This window comes from Liolophura sinensis, chromosome 8 (assembly GCF_032854445.1).
Source record: "Liolophura sinensis isolate JHLJ2023 chromosome 8, CUHK_Ljap_v2, whole genome shotgun sequence".
Lineage (NCBI taxonomy): Eukaryota > Metazoa > Mollusca > Polyplacophora > Chitonida > Chitonidae > Liolophura > Liolophura sinensis.
This window is the reverse complement of record NC_088302.1, coordinates 35,905,882-35,920,420: the sequence shown is the minus strand read 5'-3', so window position 1 is coordinate 35,920,420 and position 14,539 is coordinate 35,905,882. Positions and strand designations below refer to the sequence as shown.

The 14,539-nt window shown below is 38.9% G+C and overlaps 1 protein-coding gene across 1 annotated transcript; it reads right to left on the bottom strand.

The window, feature by feature from the left end:
* Positions 1 to 10,051: 10,051 nt before the first annotated feature.
* Positions 10,052 to 11,171, bottom strand: LOC135473470 (probable ATP-dependent helicase PF08_0048). Its single transcript, XM_064753321.1, has 3 exons — positions 10,967 to 11,171; positions 10,328 to 10,561; positions 10,052 to 10,272 (listed from the first exon to the last, which is right to left on the bottom strand). Exons 1-3 carry the CDS (start codon positions 11,169 to 11,171, stop codon positions 10,052 to 10,054), a joined length of 660 nt encoding a protein of 219 aa, XP_064609391.1.
* Between the last annotated feature and the right edge of the window lie 3,368 nt (positions 11,172 to 14,539).

The following is a 14,539-nucleotide window of genomic DNA, read 5'->3' as shown; positions in this document are numbered from 1 at the left end:
AGTCAGATGTATTGCAGTTTAAATTGTCTAAATATTTATAAGAAAAAAAGCTACTTTTGCATTCCATTATTTGTTACTGAGACCACAATTTTTTTTGGATTTTTAACCTGCTTTTCTGACTAACCTGTGGATGCTATGATCTGAGTGGAGTAAGTCACCCTCGAATGTACACTTTTCATTATGATGATAGTTTTTATTACAATGTTATTATAGGGGGACATCATATACTGCATATGTGTGTGTATATATATATATATATATATATCCATATATACTTGTATACACTTTAATGTCCAAAGATTCATTCCATCCAGTATATGGTCGTTTATTATACATTTGTTTGAGATCAGATTGATGCATTTACAGTGTACTGATTGACCATTTGTATTTTTAATACCTAATCATACATGTTGTAACAGCGCGCTAGCGCAGCGTAATGACCCAGAAGCCTCTCACCAGTGCAGTCGCTGTGAGTTCAAGCTCAGCTCATGCTGGCTTCCTCTCCAACCGTAAGTGGGAAGGTCTGCCAACAGCCTGCGGATGGTCGTGGGTTTCCTCTGGTTTTCTGTCTGGTTTTCTCTCACTATAATGCTGGCTGAGGGTGCATAAGTGAAATGTTCTTGAGTACGACGTAAAACACCATTCAAATAAATAAATAAATAAATACATGTTGTGACAATTGGTGTATGATTTCTTAACTATAGGTCTGGCCTTTTTGGAATATGACTTCACAAAGGAGTTTACATTCGCCTTACATTTTGAACTTGGATACACATTTGCATCTGTGCTTTTTTGAGAAATCTTGATTGATAGGAAATATTTTTCTTGAAAAAAGTGTGGATTAGTTTCCCTGTTTCCTGGGCTGTCATGCTAACTAGTTAACTAGTTTTTTTTTTTTTTTTTGGAACATTTCACCACAATAATACAATGATGATGTCTTAATCAATTTATCTAAATAGGTTTGAGTTTCTTGCTGTTTTTTCTTCAAGGTTTACCCAGTTTACTACTGTGGATATAAAGCATTTCAGATTTCTAGCTTTTTAAAAAATTTTTATTTATTTTTTTCCTTCTTTGCATCGCTAATTTCACTTGTACAAGTCAAATATGTCTCCAGTACTTTCTTATTTGATCAGTGGGAGAGTTTTATGATGGTTAATGAAAAATTGCTTAGTGGGGGTGGGGCTGGGTACCTTCAGCACCTCCAGAATGCCAGTGTTGCTTTACCACACCAGTTTTCACAGAAGGGGTGAGTTATCTTATTTGTAAATCCAATCACATGGTTCACTCATATCAGGTACAAGGACTGTTCTACTTCCTGGTATATTAAGGAATGCTTTATGTACATGTATGTATGTTATCAGTTGAGCAATAATTTACAGTTAATCTGACCCAGCTAGAACAAAGTGTTACATTTACACACTTCATTTGTCTTTGATGATCACATGTACTATATTGGTCCAACAAATCCCCCCCTCCCTCTCCAAAATCCATTTTTTGAGGTAAATAAAGGTAATGGATTGTTATTCTTTCCATTGGGATATCACCCTACCTTCCAGAAGAAAACTGTTAAAAGACCTTTATTAGTCAAATAAAACTGTTTGGAGCAGGTAAATGACTGGTATTCAAATTCCAGATCAGATATAATAGACGTATATTGGTACATTCCCATGAGCTGTGCACTTATTACAGATGTGAGTACTGATACTGTACTGGTAATGAAAATTGCCATAAAAGCTTATAATGTTGAATTCAGACTTTTGATCTATGGTATTGTAGAATGTAGCAAAATGTCAGTTAACATTGTAACACATATTTATGTACTATCTTCCTCCGATAACTAAAGAGCGAAAGGTAAACAGTTATATTTTTTATGAGAGTGATTTTTGTTTGGCTCACCGAGCATTTACAAATGATTACCACCGTGTTCAGTCAGACATGCAGCTTTTTCCAACTATCAGTTACTGATGAGAAAAAACCTGAAGATAGAAGCATGTATGCGTACATGCTAGAAAAATTCCTCTGTCTCATGTATTATGTGTGTGAATTTACGTCACTTAGTGGCACTGCCGTTTTTTTTTTGTAAACATTTTGCAGACTGTAACCATTTCATGTGTGATATTTTTATGATCTTTCACCATAAATATTAAGTTCTTGCCAGCAGATCTGATGTATTACATTTTTTTGTTGCCATGTCAAGTTTGATACTTTTTTACTTTTATACACGTTCCTATTGTATTTGTCTCTGGCTGCCCGTGTACAAACAATTTAGTTGATGACCGTGACCTTGATTCCGTCTTATATTTATGTGATACTGGGTTATCTCTTAATGTGAGCAGGGGGTTCAGTGTTAATAAGATCTGAGCTGTTAATGATGTCGTAGTCAAGGGAAACTTAGATGTTTTTTTGATATCATTATGTTATCTTTTGCCATGTAGTATGGTCAATATCTTCTCCCCTTCATGTGAGCCTTTTACATTACATGTAGTAAATGAGCTGATCTTTGTGTGGAAGATACTGATATGTGGAAGATGCTGATATTATGCGTAACATCTGTTGAGCCCTGCTCAGTTTTGTTGTGTTACCCCATTTACGCAGGTGAGGAAGTGTCCCAGCGTGTAAAAATATGAAAATACAAGTTTATTCATGGAGAGAAAAATGGCTTTAAACCAGAGCTTTACCACTAGTATTCAGTCTGAAAATCAAGTAGCCTACATATCTCCCCCCCCCCCCCCACCCACTGATGGGGTAAGAGTTCAAATGGCGGCTCTAAGCTGGTCCCAATTTCCCGTAAGTTCAGACATTTTCAACCAATGATGGAAAATATGCAGAAAATAGAGGGGTTATTAATGGATATAAAATAGGCCTGAAAAATGGAATTAAAAAAAAAGTTGGGCAAAATGTTCGTCTCCCTGAAAACCACAATTTTCATTCTAGTTTTCCTTTTCATGTAAAAGTAATTTTCATACTTTTGTTAATCTCATCAGAGGGAACAATGATATTTGCTGTGTGGCTTGACCAAGACACGTTGACAAATGACTGGATGATTGACTTCAGTGTATAGAAGAGCAGCTATGTTTTTATAATACATCTTTATAAACACTGTAGATTTGTATATTGCAGTCTTTGTTGAATTCTGTGTATATGAACACACACTCATTTGTATCTATTTGTTAGGTATAGGTGTGGCCTTGTAGCTGATGTAAATGTAGATACAAGTAGATCATTGTTAGAGGGCTACTGAGTATAAGACAAGCACTAGCAGTTGATGCCGTGACCCCTTACTTCATACCAAATTGTACTATAAAGATATATATGTATGTATACATATGAAAGTGGTTATTTATTTCAGTCTAATCTATTCCATCCAATAATGTCAATCAAAATTATGCATGTGGCATGTTTGTAACTTAATGAAATAAACACACATAATGTGAAACTTATTAAGACCTGTCGGATTTTCATTTTAATTCCTGGCGCTTGCTCGAAGAAATGACTGAATGATTTATAGTATGTACTAGTATACAGTGATCCATGTGTGATGCATACTTGTGCTTCTCATAACTACAGATGGGGACGAAGTAGTCAGCATGCCAGTGCCACGCCATAACCCAGCAGCCTCTCACCAGTGCAGTCACTGCTTCACCAATGATGGCTTCCTTTCCTGTTGTGCAAGCAATCTGTGGATGGTTATGGGTTTGCCCTGGGCTCTGTTCAGTTTCCTCCCACCATAATACTGGCCGCTGACATATAAGTGAAATATTCTTGAGTGTGGTGTAAGACACCAATCAAATAAATAAATAAATAAAGTGACTGCAGTTGTACATGGCTAAAATGATCCTTAGTGTAAATAAACGCTAAGACAAGAGAACTTTCAAACAAAATCAACATTTAAATAAGGTGACAAGAACATTGAATGATGTCTTATATTTTGGAGTTTCTGTTTCCGCCACCTGTAAAGCTGACAACTGTCATATGAGCGAAATATTGTTTTTGGCGTTCTTCGGTTTGATAGCAGACAGTTCTGGTCCGTTCGATAGGTGTAGTGCAGATGATGTAAGGCTGGATATGCCAATACCGTAGACAAGGAAACCACGGAAAGGTCTCCTTGAAAACGATCTTACGATTATCGATTAGGAATATCTCTTTCATGGTCTACGATTGGAACACGAATGTCGAACTTGACGCTTAAATTCTGGAAAAAGACCAGGGTGTAGATGAGACACAGTGGTTATGATTTATTAAATATGCCTGTTAGATTTGGTTAGTGATGTGTACACAAGGTAATTGGGTAAAGGGTACTGAGACATTATGCTGGATCGCTTCACCTCTTTGTAATGTTTATGACAAAATTCACCAAACAAATATGTTCAGAGCCCACTATTGTTAAAGTGTAAAACTTAGTTATGTATGCCTTATTTACTTATTTATTTGGCTGTTGTTTTACGCCGTACTCAAGAATATTTCACTTATGCGAGGGCGGCCAGCAATATGGTGGAAGGAAACCGAGCAGAGCCCGGGGGAAACCCACGACCATCCGCAGGTTGCTAACAGACCTTCCCACGTACGGTCGGAGAGGAAGCCAGCATGAGCTGGACTTGAGCTCACATCAACCGCATTGGCGAGAGGCTCCTGGGTCATTGTGCCGCTCTGGCGTGCTAACTTACACGAAGGTCCCTTTTGTTGCAAATCGAAGCAAAAATGACGCCTGTATGTTTGTATGTCCATTGCCTTGTTTGACAGTACTGTACTAATTCAAATATAGGTAAATATGTCTATAAATACTGTGAATCGGCATGTTTTGTTTCATCGCCTTTTACACTTCAAAACTACCAAGCATACTTTGGATATATAGCACGCTACTCTTACGTGTACTTCTAAAACAAGGTCACCTAACTGACGGTCTGTCTGGCGTCCTTTGGTCACGTTTTGTCACCATTTTTTGTATCAGGTATAGTCAAGATCAAGATCGTGACCATATCAATAGGCCGGTGACAAGAAATAACAGATGATTGTATTATTCAGGTCAAAACATAAACACTGGGTGAGGGGTGGCAATACTATAGGTTTACTATGGCCTTGTGGACGGGAAATCTGTATGAATTGTATATACATACAGGATAGATTTGGTTGAAAGCAAGGTGTCGGTGATGTATTGTATTTGTTATTTTTTAATTGACTGGTTTTCAAATAAAAAGAACTATTACAAAATTGCTATACGATTGCGGTAAGATTGCTAGTAAGAATGACACTGAAGACAACTACAACACGCAATGCAACATTATTAACAATGAAAAATTTTGAGTAGTGTAGCCTGTATATCTTTCATACAGGGAAGTACAAAGAGTTCTAGTGAAATGTTCTAATGTGAAATAGTACCCACGATATACGATGCCCATAGGGTGTTACACTTTTACATTTCACCGGGATACTTTTCACGATTTCGGCCTTTCTTTTTTTATCTATCGAAAATATAGAACGTTCTGCGTAATATAAAAAAAGATGGGATTTCCTCTGTTGTATAAGTGAATACTGTTCATTATGGCGTTAAACCCAAGAGATATATTATGATGTAGAAAAAATTTGTGCAAAGTTTTATAAAAGCACGGCTGGTGTTCTACAAGGTTCATAAATGTGCCGCTGACTTTTTAGTAAATCAATGTCAAATATTTATTTTACGGGCGCTTTGTAAATATATGCTAAGTTTGTGTCTAAGTTTTATAGTCCGGTCTAAAACCTCAGGGTTATGTCAGTGATATATTATCTTCGTGTGTACGTAGGGTCACAACTAGGACAGGAAACTCGATCCAGAACACCAAATCTTGAGTGTATATCACTAAAGTAATTACCTGCGGAGGAAGTATGGACTACATTATAAAAGGGCGACGAAATGTCGTGTTTATATAGAGGAGGCAACAGTCCGTAAACATTTTCAACACCTGTCAAAAAAAAACAGGAAAATAATCCATTATAATGGCCAGTGGAATAAGAGAGAGAAAAAAGGGGAATTCAGCGCACCTATATAAGACCGTTTAATCCTTAAAGTGACATACTTTAATATAGAATGATTTGTTATAAAGGGCAAAAACTTGTTTTTGAGCCTTGAAACCGACCTGAGTGGAAAGCGTTTAGCGCTAGATGTAAAAAAAAAATCAATGAAGGCTTTCTTTATTAAACGCTATCCCTTCTCCACATAAGAAAATACCTACACATACATAGCCTGTTGATGCTACCTAGCGAATGGCACCGGTGCGGTTAGGATGAAAAACTGATATTAAATAACCTATATACGTGTTCTTTGCAACACTGACAGTTGCAATACACTAACCGTCACCTGATGAACATGGGTCATTAATTACTAAGTTTTTTAAACGAAAAATGTTGCAGTTCACAACAAAGGAATCAAGTAACGCAGTATAGCTTCATTTTTAAGACAAGTGTATCTTCCACTTATTAAATGACTTTGCGAGCAGGATATGTTTCATTGCAGGTCTGCATTTTCACGTAAAACAACTGTACATCTTGAATTTGTCTCCCTCCTTTCAGAGCCTTTGTACGGCAAAGGTCGGTATAATGTAATCCATGTTATATGTGTTTTGTCAACTTTGCACGTTTCATGGGATGAAGAGCTGTCATGTGGTTTAGATATATAACATTACACAATACACCTTAACACTATTTTGCGGTTACGTGTCGTGCAGGGTTCACTTCTGAACCTTCACTTAAAAACAAATTCAAATCAAATATTTGTATATTGTCTATATAGATATGCGCCTAGCTTGCACAGGTTTTTTTTATGACTTTGTGTGTAGCAGGGCATATTACTTGAAATGGACGTACTTACGGCACAACAACTACTCAGCTCAGTGGCCGTATTAAACGAATCCTTCAGCCTTCAGTACCTGGCAACCGAGGCCTCTTCTCCGCGAACCGTCCTTATAGGACTATACAATGTTGACGTGACCTGTACACTATATATATAGTAAATAGTACTTTAATTATTTACTAACTGTCTGTCATAAAAAAGGTAAAATGAGACTTGATTTATCATATGAGCTTAGAGGTGTGTACCCGGTAAATATTTAATCGTAATGTAAAGAAATGACCATAAATTTCATCCATCATTAACTTGTCCATTTTTCCTGATTTTGAAAGTTCGGTTGATTTTAGAAAGGTGTTTTGAGGTTTGCTTGGAACATGGGATGATATTCCACTGGAAAATTGTAAGTTTCTGCACCAAAAATAATATTTTGTGACATTTTTTGCCTCTAAAATGCACTGATGTGTGCTAATTTTTTAGGTCATTTAGGGTACGTATTAGTTGGCCCAAAATTTGGTATCTCAAAGCGCCACCGTTGTTTATATAGGCCTACTCGCTTTAACTTTCATTTGGTTTTCGTTACAAAGTGGATATGGCCTACCGTTGGTTGTATAGAGTCAATGACTGAGCGAAATATAGTGTCAGTGTAGGGTGTCGTTTACTTCGAAATCCTTAGTTCCTTAAGATACAAAAAGAAAAACAGTGAATGGAAATAGACATTCTAAAAAGACAACTGACATTTACTTTGTTCAGGGTTTAGACGGGCAGCGTGAAATGTCAAGTGAATGTTGCAATGGTGTGCTCAAGCTAAGGAAATTCATTCTCTTTTAAACGCCAATATACAAAAGCCAGAGTTCCGGGCCAGTTGAGCTGGAAATTTTTCTGTGACAAAGCGCATCAGTTATACACCGCATTGCAGTCGACTGGAATCTTTCTGTAGACATGCATGCAACTCACTGGTTCTTCGAGTATATAAAACACATCCGTGTATATACTTGTATATATCGTGTCTGCCATGAATGTTTAGGTGATTGTTTTCATCGCAGCTGAAGGCTATGACCAAATGTATTATTATATGCATATTAAACACATTTCAAAGCAAATGTGTATCAGATTTTATGCAAGATGGCAAGCCCTGATATCGCTAATGTGTCTTAAGTTATTAATGTGTTTTTAGGGGTGATTTAGACTGTAGGACTTCGGTATATCTTCATGGTTCAGGTGCAGTTGTGTAGAAAAATCTCTATTAGTAATGGGCGATAAACACTTCTGATGACATATGCGTGTCAGAGATTCAGATGACAAGTGTATGTATTGGTATATACACCTTACTATTTACACATGAACAGACACGGGTTCGTGCAAAACAGTTATCAGGCAATAAACTCGAAAAGTGGATTGTTGTGACTTCACATTCTAGAGCGTATCTGGTGCATGCGCATTATGTGCTATAATACTTGTACAGGTTATCATGCTTCAAAATTTAGACGAACAGATATACACGCCTGTCGTCTTCAGTAACAGTAGGTCTATTTGAAGAAACGTCACTTACTATGCATCCTGTATGCACTAATATAATTCAGAGTTATATCAAAGAGAGCATGGCTAAATAGTCTTATTATCAGAATTGAATGACATTCAAGTATAGAATGTCGCCGTGACTCGTTACTTGTCCCAGCGCATTGATCTATGTGTTCGCTTTCAAAGGAAACTTTTCTTTCTTGTCAGTCACTGCATGCCTGGATGTGGTTATGCAGGTGAAGAAAAAAGTATGTCTCTTTCTATTTTTGGTTGTATATATATTCAGATCTAAATTCGTACTCCTTCAACTAAGGTTTGTATGCTTCAAGTTCTGAGTATGTTAAATCACACAAATGCAGTTACAATGGTTCAAACAATGCGTTGGCCACTTGCCACAATTATAGGGCGTGAAATGTCCATTATTCCTTTAAAATGCACTTTAAACACTGAGCCGTTATCTTTACAATAATTAGTATCTACCAATAAAGAAGTAGACATTTGTATTACCTCTAAATTTGCGCTTTATATCGGCTGTACTTTACCAGTTTCAAGTAGCTAAATATATGTTTTAACGTTGGTGGAGAAATAAGTCCGTTCACACAGGTCCACAGATGCTGCTCGTTTTTATGTTACCTTTTCTATCCGTGTTGCCAAAAAGTCAGTCCGTAAAAACTGCAACGTCATGCTGCTAGGGACACACATAGTGTTAAAAGTGAGATTTGTCTGTTTTAACACCAGAATGAACAGTTAAAAAAATCTGTAGTATTTCAATATAATCATGGCTGATGAAGCCTACGCTTTTCATTAGATGCACTTCTTATATACAAGCTCACCAATGCGGTCGCTGTGAGTTCCAGTCCAGCTCATGCTGGCTTCCTCTCCGGCCGTACGTGGGAAGGTCTGTCAGCAACCGATGGTCGTGGGTTTTCCCCGGGCTCTGCCCGGTTTCCTCCCACCATAAAGCTGGCCGCCGTCGTATAAGTGAAATATTCTTGAGTACGGCGTAAAACACCAATCAAATAAATAAATAAATATATACAAGCACTGACCACCGGGAACCAATCTAGTAACCATTCAAGCAAGAAATTAACCATTCATTCAAATATTTGGACAATTTTGGCGACTTTTTAACCAAGCTTTAAAGACCTTTATTAAATCCAGCCGGACTTTTCATGGTAAAACTCAGTTTCGAACGTATAGGACTATTCACTACAAAATGGACACATTCTTTAATACCACAAAATTCAAGGCGTGTTAAACCTGCAATCCATGGTATCACAAAATAAAACATTGCAATGTTAAATAACATCTTTGTCACAAGAGCGATTGTGGTGGAAGCATGCCATAAAATAGCCAAGTCACAATAATATGTTCTCGAAGAAGCATTGCATCTACACAAATCCTACACACCTAATCAAGGATCTGCCTTCATTCAAATTATACCAAACACACGCAATTCACTTTAAATCGAAAATTAATGAAATCCTAATATATTGTCGTAGAAACACGGCACCTACACGGCTATTGCACACTAATTCGTATTGCATGGATTCGTATTTATCCAAACAAGCGCTTGTGACCCAGTAGAGACCCTGAACGAAATAAATCCATCCACATTCTCCCGCATTATAGAAGCACGTATCAAACATAATTAGCAAGCATCAGCAATTATCTTTTGGTTTGTTTGTATGTTTGTATTTTCTTTTCAGAATATCAAGTTTTTGGTTGTAACATTGTTGTCTCCATCATTTCCACACTGTCCGTCCTCATGATATGGGCGTGGTTATTCGGGCACCCATTTCCATCATGGGCGGAGTAAGGCTCCTCTGTGTTGATCATTGTCATAGAGCCTAGAGCATTCGCTGCTGTCCAACGGAAACCAGACAAATCCACAAAGAGATCCACTTCCGTTTCGTCTTCTTCCTCTTCTTCGTCTATCGAGACAGCAAAAGACGAAACATTGCTTAAAGTTTCCGATGTGAGACAAACTGTCGTTTTCCGATTCCCGTCCATTGGTTTCTTTCTCTTTCTCGGCATCTATTTTCTTTTCCTTGTCGCCATCTTTTTTATCATCGACGTCATTCTTTTCATTGTCTTCTTTCTTGGTATCACCATCTTTCTTGTCGTCTTCCATTTTTTCATCTCCTTTTCCGTTATCGCCATCTTTGTTATTGTCATCATCATCTTTTTTCTCCTCTTCAAATGGGTCTTCTTGACATACAACTAAATCAATCAATGGCCAACTCTGCTTGTACCCATTAATGATTTCATCAACTTGTCCCTTAAAGCTAACACTATTCAAATTCAAACTTTTACCCTTTACCTTTGAAATAACACTTCGGAAAAGCCATGGAAGCAAACCTCCAGCCAATGTCGCTGCATCTGATTCGTGGAGGACACTCGATAAACTTCGCCGAACGCCATACGACAATGGAAACGAAGAACAAAAAGAGCACAATGACGAGGAACCTGCCAGTGGCGTGGAGAAGATTCAGATAGACTGGACCGGGACATCCTGATATCTGGATCTGACAAAGCTGCTGAAACAGGCGTTTAGAATCCTTGGCGTGTCATAAGAATCAAAGAACAGCAGTAGTTGTCCGACATCAAACCGTAGTCTCTTCTTACGCGCATTCAGTCTGGTTTTGATTCGATATTCTTCCTCAACAGTTTTGACCTGAAACGCCATGTTTTCCTGTTCGTCAGAAGACAAACAGGCCACTTTTTGCAAATCGTCCACTCTCTTAATAATATCTCCAATGACCGTCTGATTAAATTTGAGGTAATTGTCGTAGACGTTGTTATAGCAGTCGTTCATGTACAGGATCACCATGAAGATTAGGGCTACGTAACGTAGTGTGGTTGCCGGCGTTGACAATAATCCCCATGAGTGTAAAAACAATCATCTCCACGAGGAGTCCCAGCACATTCATGATCATGGACAGTCATCGTGTATAGAATACACAAACAGAACAGACTCATGAGAAGCTGCGCTATCAGTTTCTTTCCATCGAGTCATCCTCGTGCGGGATTTGGCCACAGCCAATTGAGCCGCAATGCTGTTGTGCGTGCGTTTTTTCTTCTGCGCGAATTTAAGTTTCTTTAAGTTTTTGAAGCGTTTTCGCAGCCTTGATCGACTGATTTCCTCGGATTCGGTTTGCGCGTCGTCCTTGACGATTTCTTCCCGTGACTCCATGATGGAGTCTGAAGGTCAAGTAGACAGTCGGCAGACAGTACAGAAAGAAGCCAATCACAGCTAAAGGGATTCCTACAATCCAGTAAACAGGCGCAATCAACAGGCCGAAGACTCCCAGCCTCCGGAATGGCCAGATGATGATCCCGACGATCATACCAAGAGTTTCCAGTTGAGAAACATTCGCCATGTCGCGAAAAGCATCCTGTGCAATGGCCTTAAACTTTTTCCTGAGGGAAGATCCGGTTGATCGATAAGGATAGCAGCCAAAATATAGAAAGAATACATACAGATGAATACTGGGTGGGTTGGGGACAAGTATTGGAGAATGGTACCTTGGTATAGGGTAAACTTCTCCGTCAATCCTAAATGGCCCATTGCCGATCGGCGACTGAATATCTCTCCTGTTTCGTAGTTGTAATAAATCAGTACCCGTATATAAAAAGGCAACGGCAGCAGAACAAAAGCAAGCAGTTTGATGAATAGTTTGCAAGTGGTAACCCACTTCACTTCGTGAGAACATCGATTTTTCAACGGCCCGAATGTGCTCTTCGAGCAACAATCCACAAAAGGGACCAACATGCCGGATTTGCACTTGAATATTTGAAGATATAGAGAGTACAAAAGTCCAGTAGGAACGTCGTCTTCAGGAATGATTTTTCTTGTTTTTGATTTTAAGTCTCAACTCTGGCACAAACAGATCCAGAATTTCATCTTTTGGTAATGTTTCCATTGTGTCTAAAAACCGCCTCCAGTCAGCTATATCTGTCACGGTGACCTTATGTTGAAGCTCACGGGAATGTCCCGTTTTTCGCTGATGTACAGTTTCATTTTCAGCTTTTCTTTACTTTCACCACATATTCGGCAGCAACAAAACCTTCTTTGTACAGCGACTGGGGGACCAAACAATGGGCTGTACATGAGTAAACCAAGTTTCACCATCATAATGCACACATATAGCAAACTAATCCAAATATCCTTGGCCGTGTCCTCACAGATGACGTTGCCCATTATATAGCCGTCGGCAACAGCGATACACAAAGTTTGCGTATCCATCATCGTCGGCTATAAACTGGTTACATGCATACTGTACCTGTAGGGTCAGCTGTGGAGGTTTCGGCTCCTGACGAAGATCGTTCAGCACAAGAGAACGGAAGATGTCCACTTTGCCCTGTTCATCGAGGCTCTTGAAGCAACCTGTCGGTGAGTCCACGAGGCCAACCTTCAATTTCTCTACCCCAATCGTTAGCATAGACAAAGAGAGCACATTGTAATGGAACGACAGCATCAACAAAGTTACACCATGGCGACTGACTGCCTTCATCCAGAAGAACGGCTGGTAATTGCCAAGATCGTCCACTTGGCGACCAGCAGAGTGGTTGTTGATTGTAAAATCATACTCAATCAGCTTAGCACGACCTTTCTCTAGCAAAGACAAAGTGTCAAATATTCTCTCGTTCACAACATGAAGATGACAGTAGGTGTCGTGAACATGACTGTGGGATGTCCTGTTTGGATCCTTGGTGATCTCAGCACCTTGGCCCTTTACAACAACGACAACAACAAAGAATAGAGCGATAATAACAGTCACACTGTGATGGCGAGGGGGGACCCGGGAAGGGGTCTGTAACGTTTGTAGCAGGCATGATACCCTACTGTCCTTAACTACACTGTCTCCACATAACGATTCAGTCGGCGCGTGCCTTGGAAAGAACTGCAAGAGTTCATTCCCGGCGAAATCAATACTTTATGTCCATACCTATCTCATCAGCTACTACATGTAAACGGTAGGTCGATCGGACTGAAAGCACACGGGAGCTTAGACCTAGGCTTGAGTCAACTGCACTCGTTTAGCACAGGTATAAGGTCACACGGTTTTACTTCTTTAGACTACCGGTTGTCCATTCAGATTTCCTATACGGCGAGTATATGTATATATAGCCAGGAAAATACCTGGCGTCTCAACCCACTTTCTTCCTCCGCACACATATAGCATACACACAGTAACGCCCAGGTCCGGCCGGGTTTCGCGTTTTCAACTTTCTACACAAAATATAATATTGTGTATAACACTGATGGTCTGTATTCGCCTCGAGGCCATAGCGCTACGGGTTGAAAAGGCAGGAAAATAGTCATTATAATTTCAAAGCGTACCTATGTGATAAACACCCTTGTATTGTGGTCCGTTCCGCTAGACCACATTACCCACCCCCTTTCACCCTCTCTGTCCTCCACCTCGGTTGATGAACTCTTTATCTGAAGTGCTCATCGGGACTTAAAACTTAAGCGATCTCTAGAATCAGACTACATTACGTCTAATCGTATGGTATAAAGGAAGTGTGATTAACAATTTTGACTACAAGGTATTTGGTGCATAATTTTTCAGCATTGCTTATCTTCTCGACTAAGTTTTTTTAACAAGTCTTGTGCAGTTTTGACGTTCCAGTGTTGATTTATCCTGTCAGACCGAATGCAGGACAAACCCTACATCTGACTACTCAATATTGTGGATTCAGTTAACATTGATAACAATTTTTTTTTACAAATACAGGTGTAGTTATAATATAAATGTGAATAGCAATGCATTAATGAAGACGTTTATTTGTAATTGCACGTATGACTTTACTCCAAGAAGTTGCATTGTTGTATCCTGGATATATATAGGCTTATTAGTGGAGGTAACTTAGTGGAGTACTTCTGTTTATTTAAAGTATTCTTATTTTTGGATACCGGCACGCCAAGTAGTAAGTTAGCTTGTGGAAATTGACTCGGAAATTGACTCAGAAAAGTGTTGGGGTGAGGAGTGTTGGATCTTATGTGCTCAGTATGCCATATCTTATATAGTATTCATCACTAATTATTGAAGTAATATGACACGATATTACAGTAATTTATGACTAATTCATAGCAGAGGAGACGAATTCTGTGACACCACCGTTACCGCTATATAGCTGCTAACTATAGTGTAGGTGGAGTGGACGAGAGTCAGCCTCAAGCCTAATTAGACT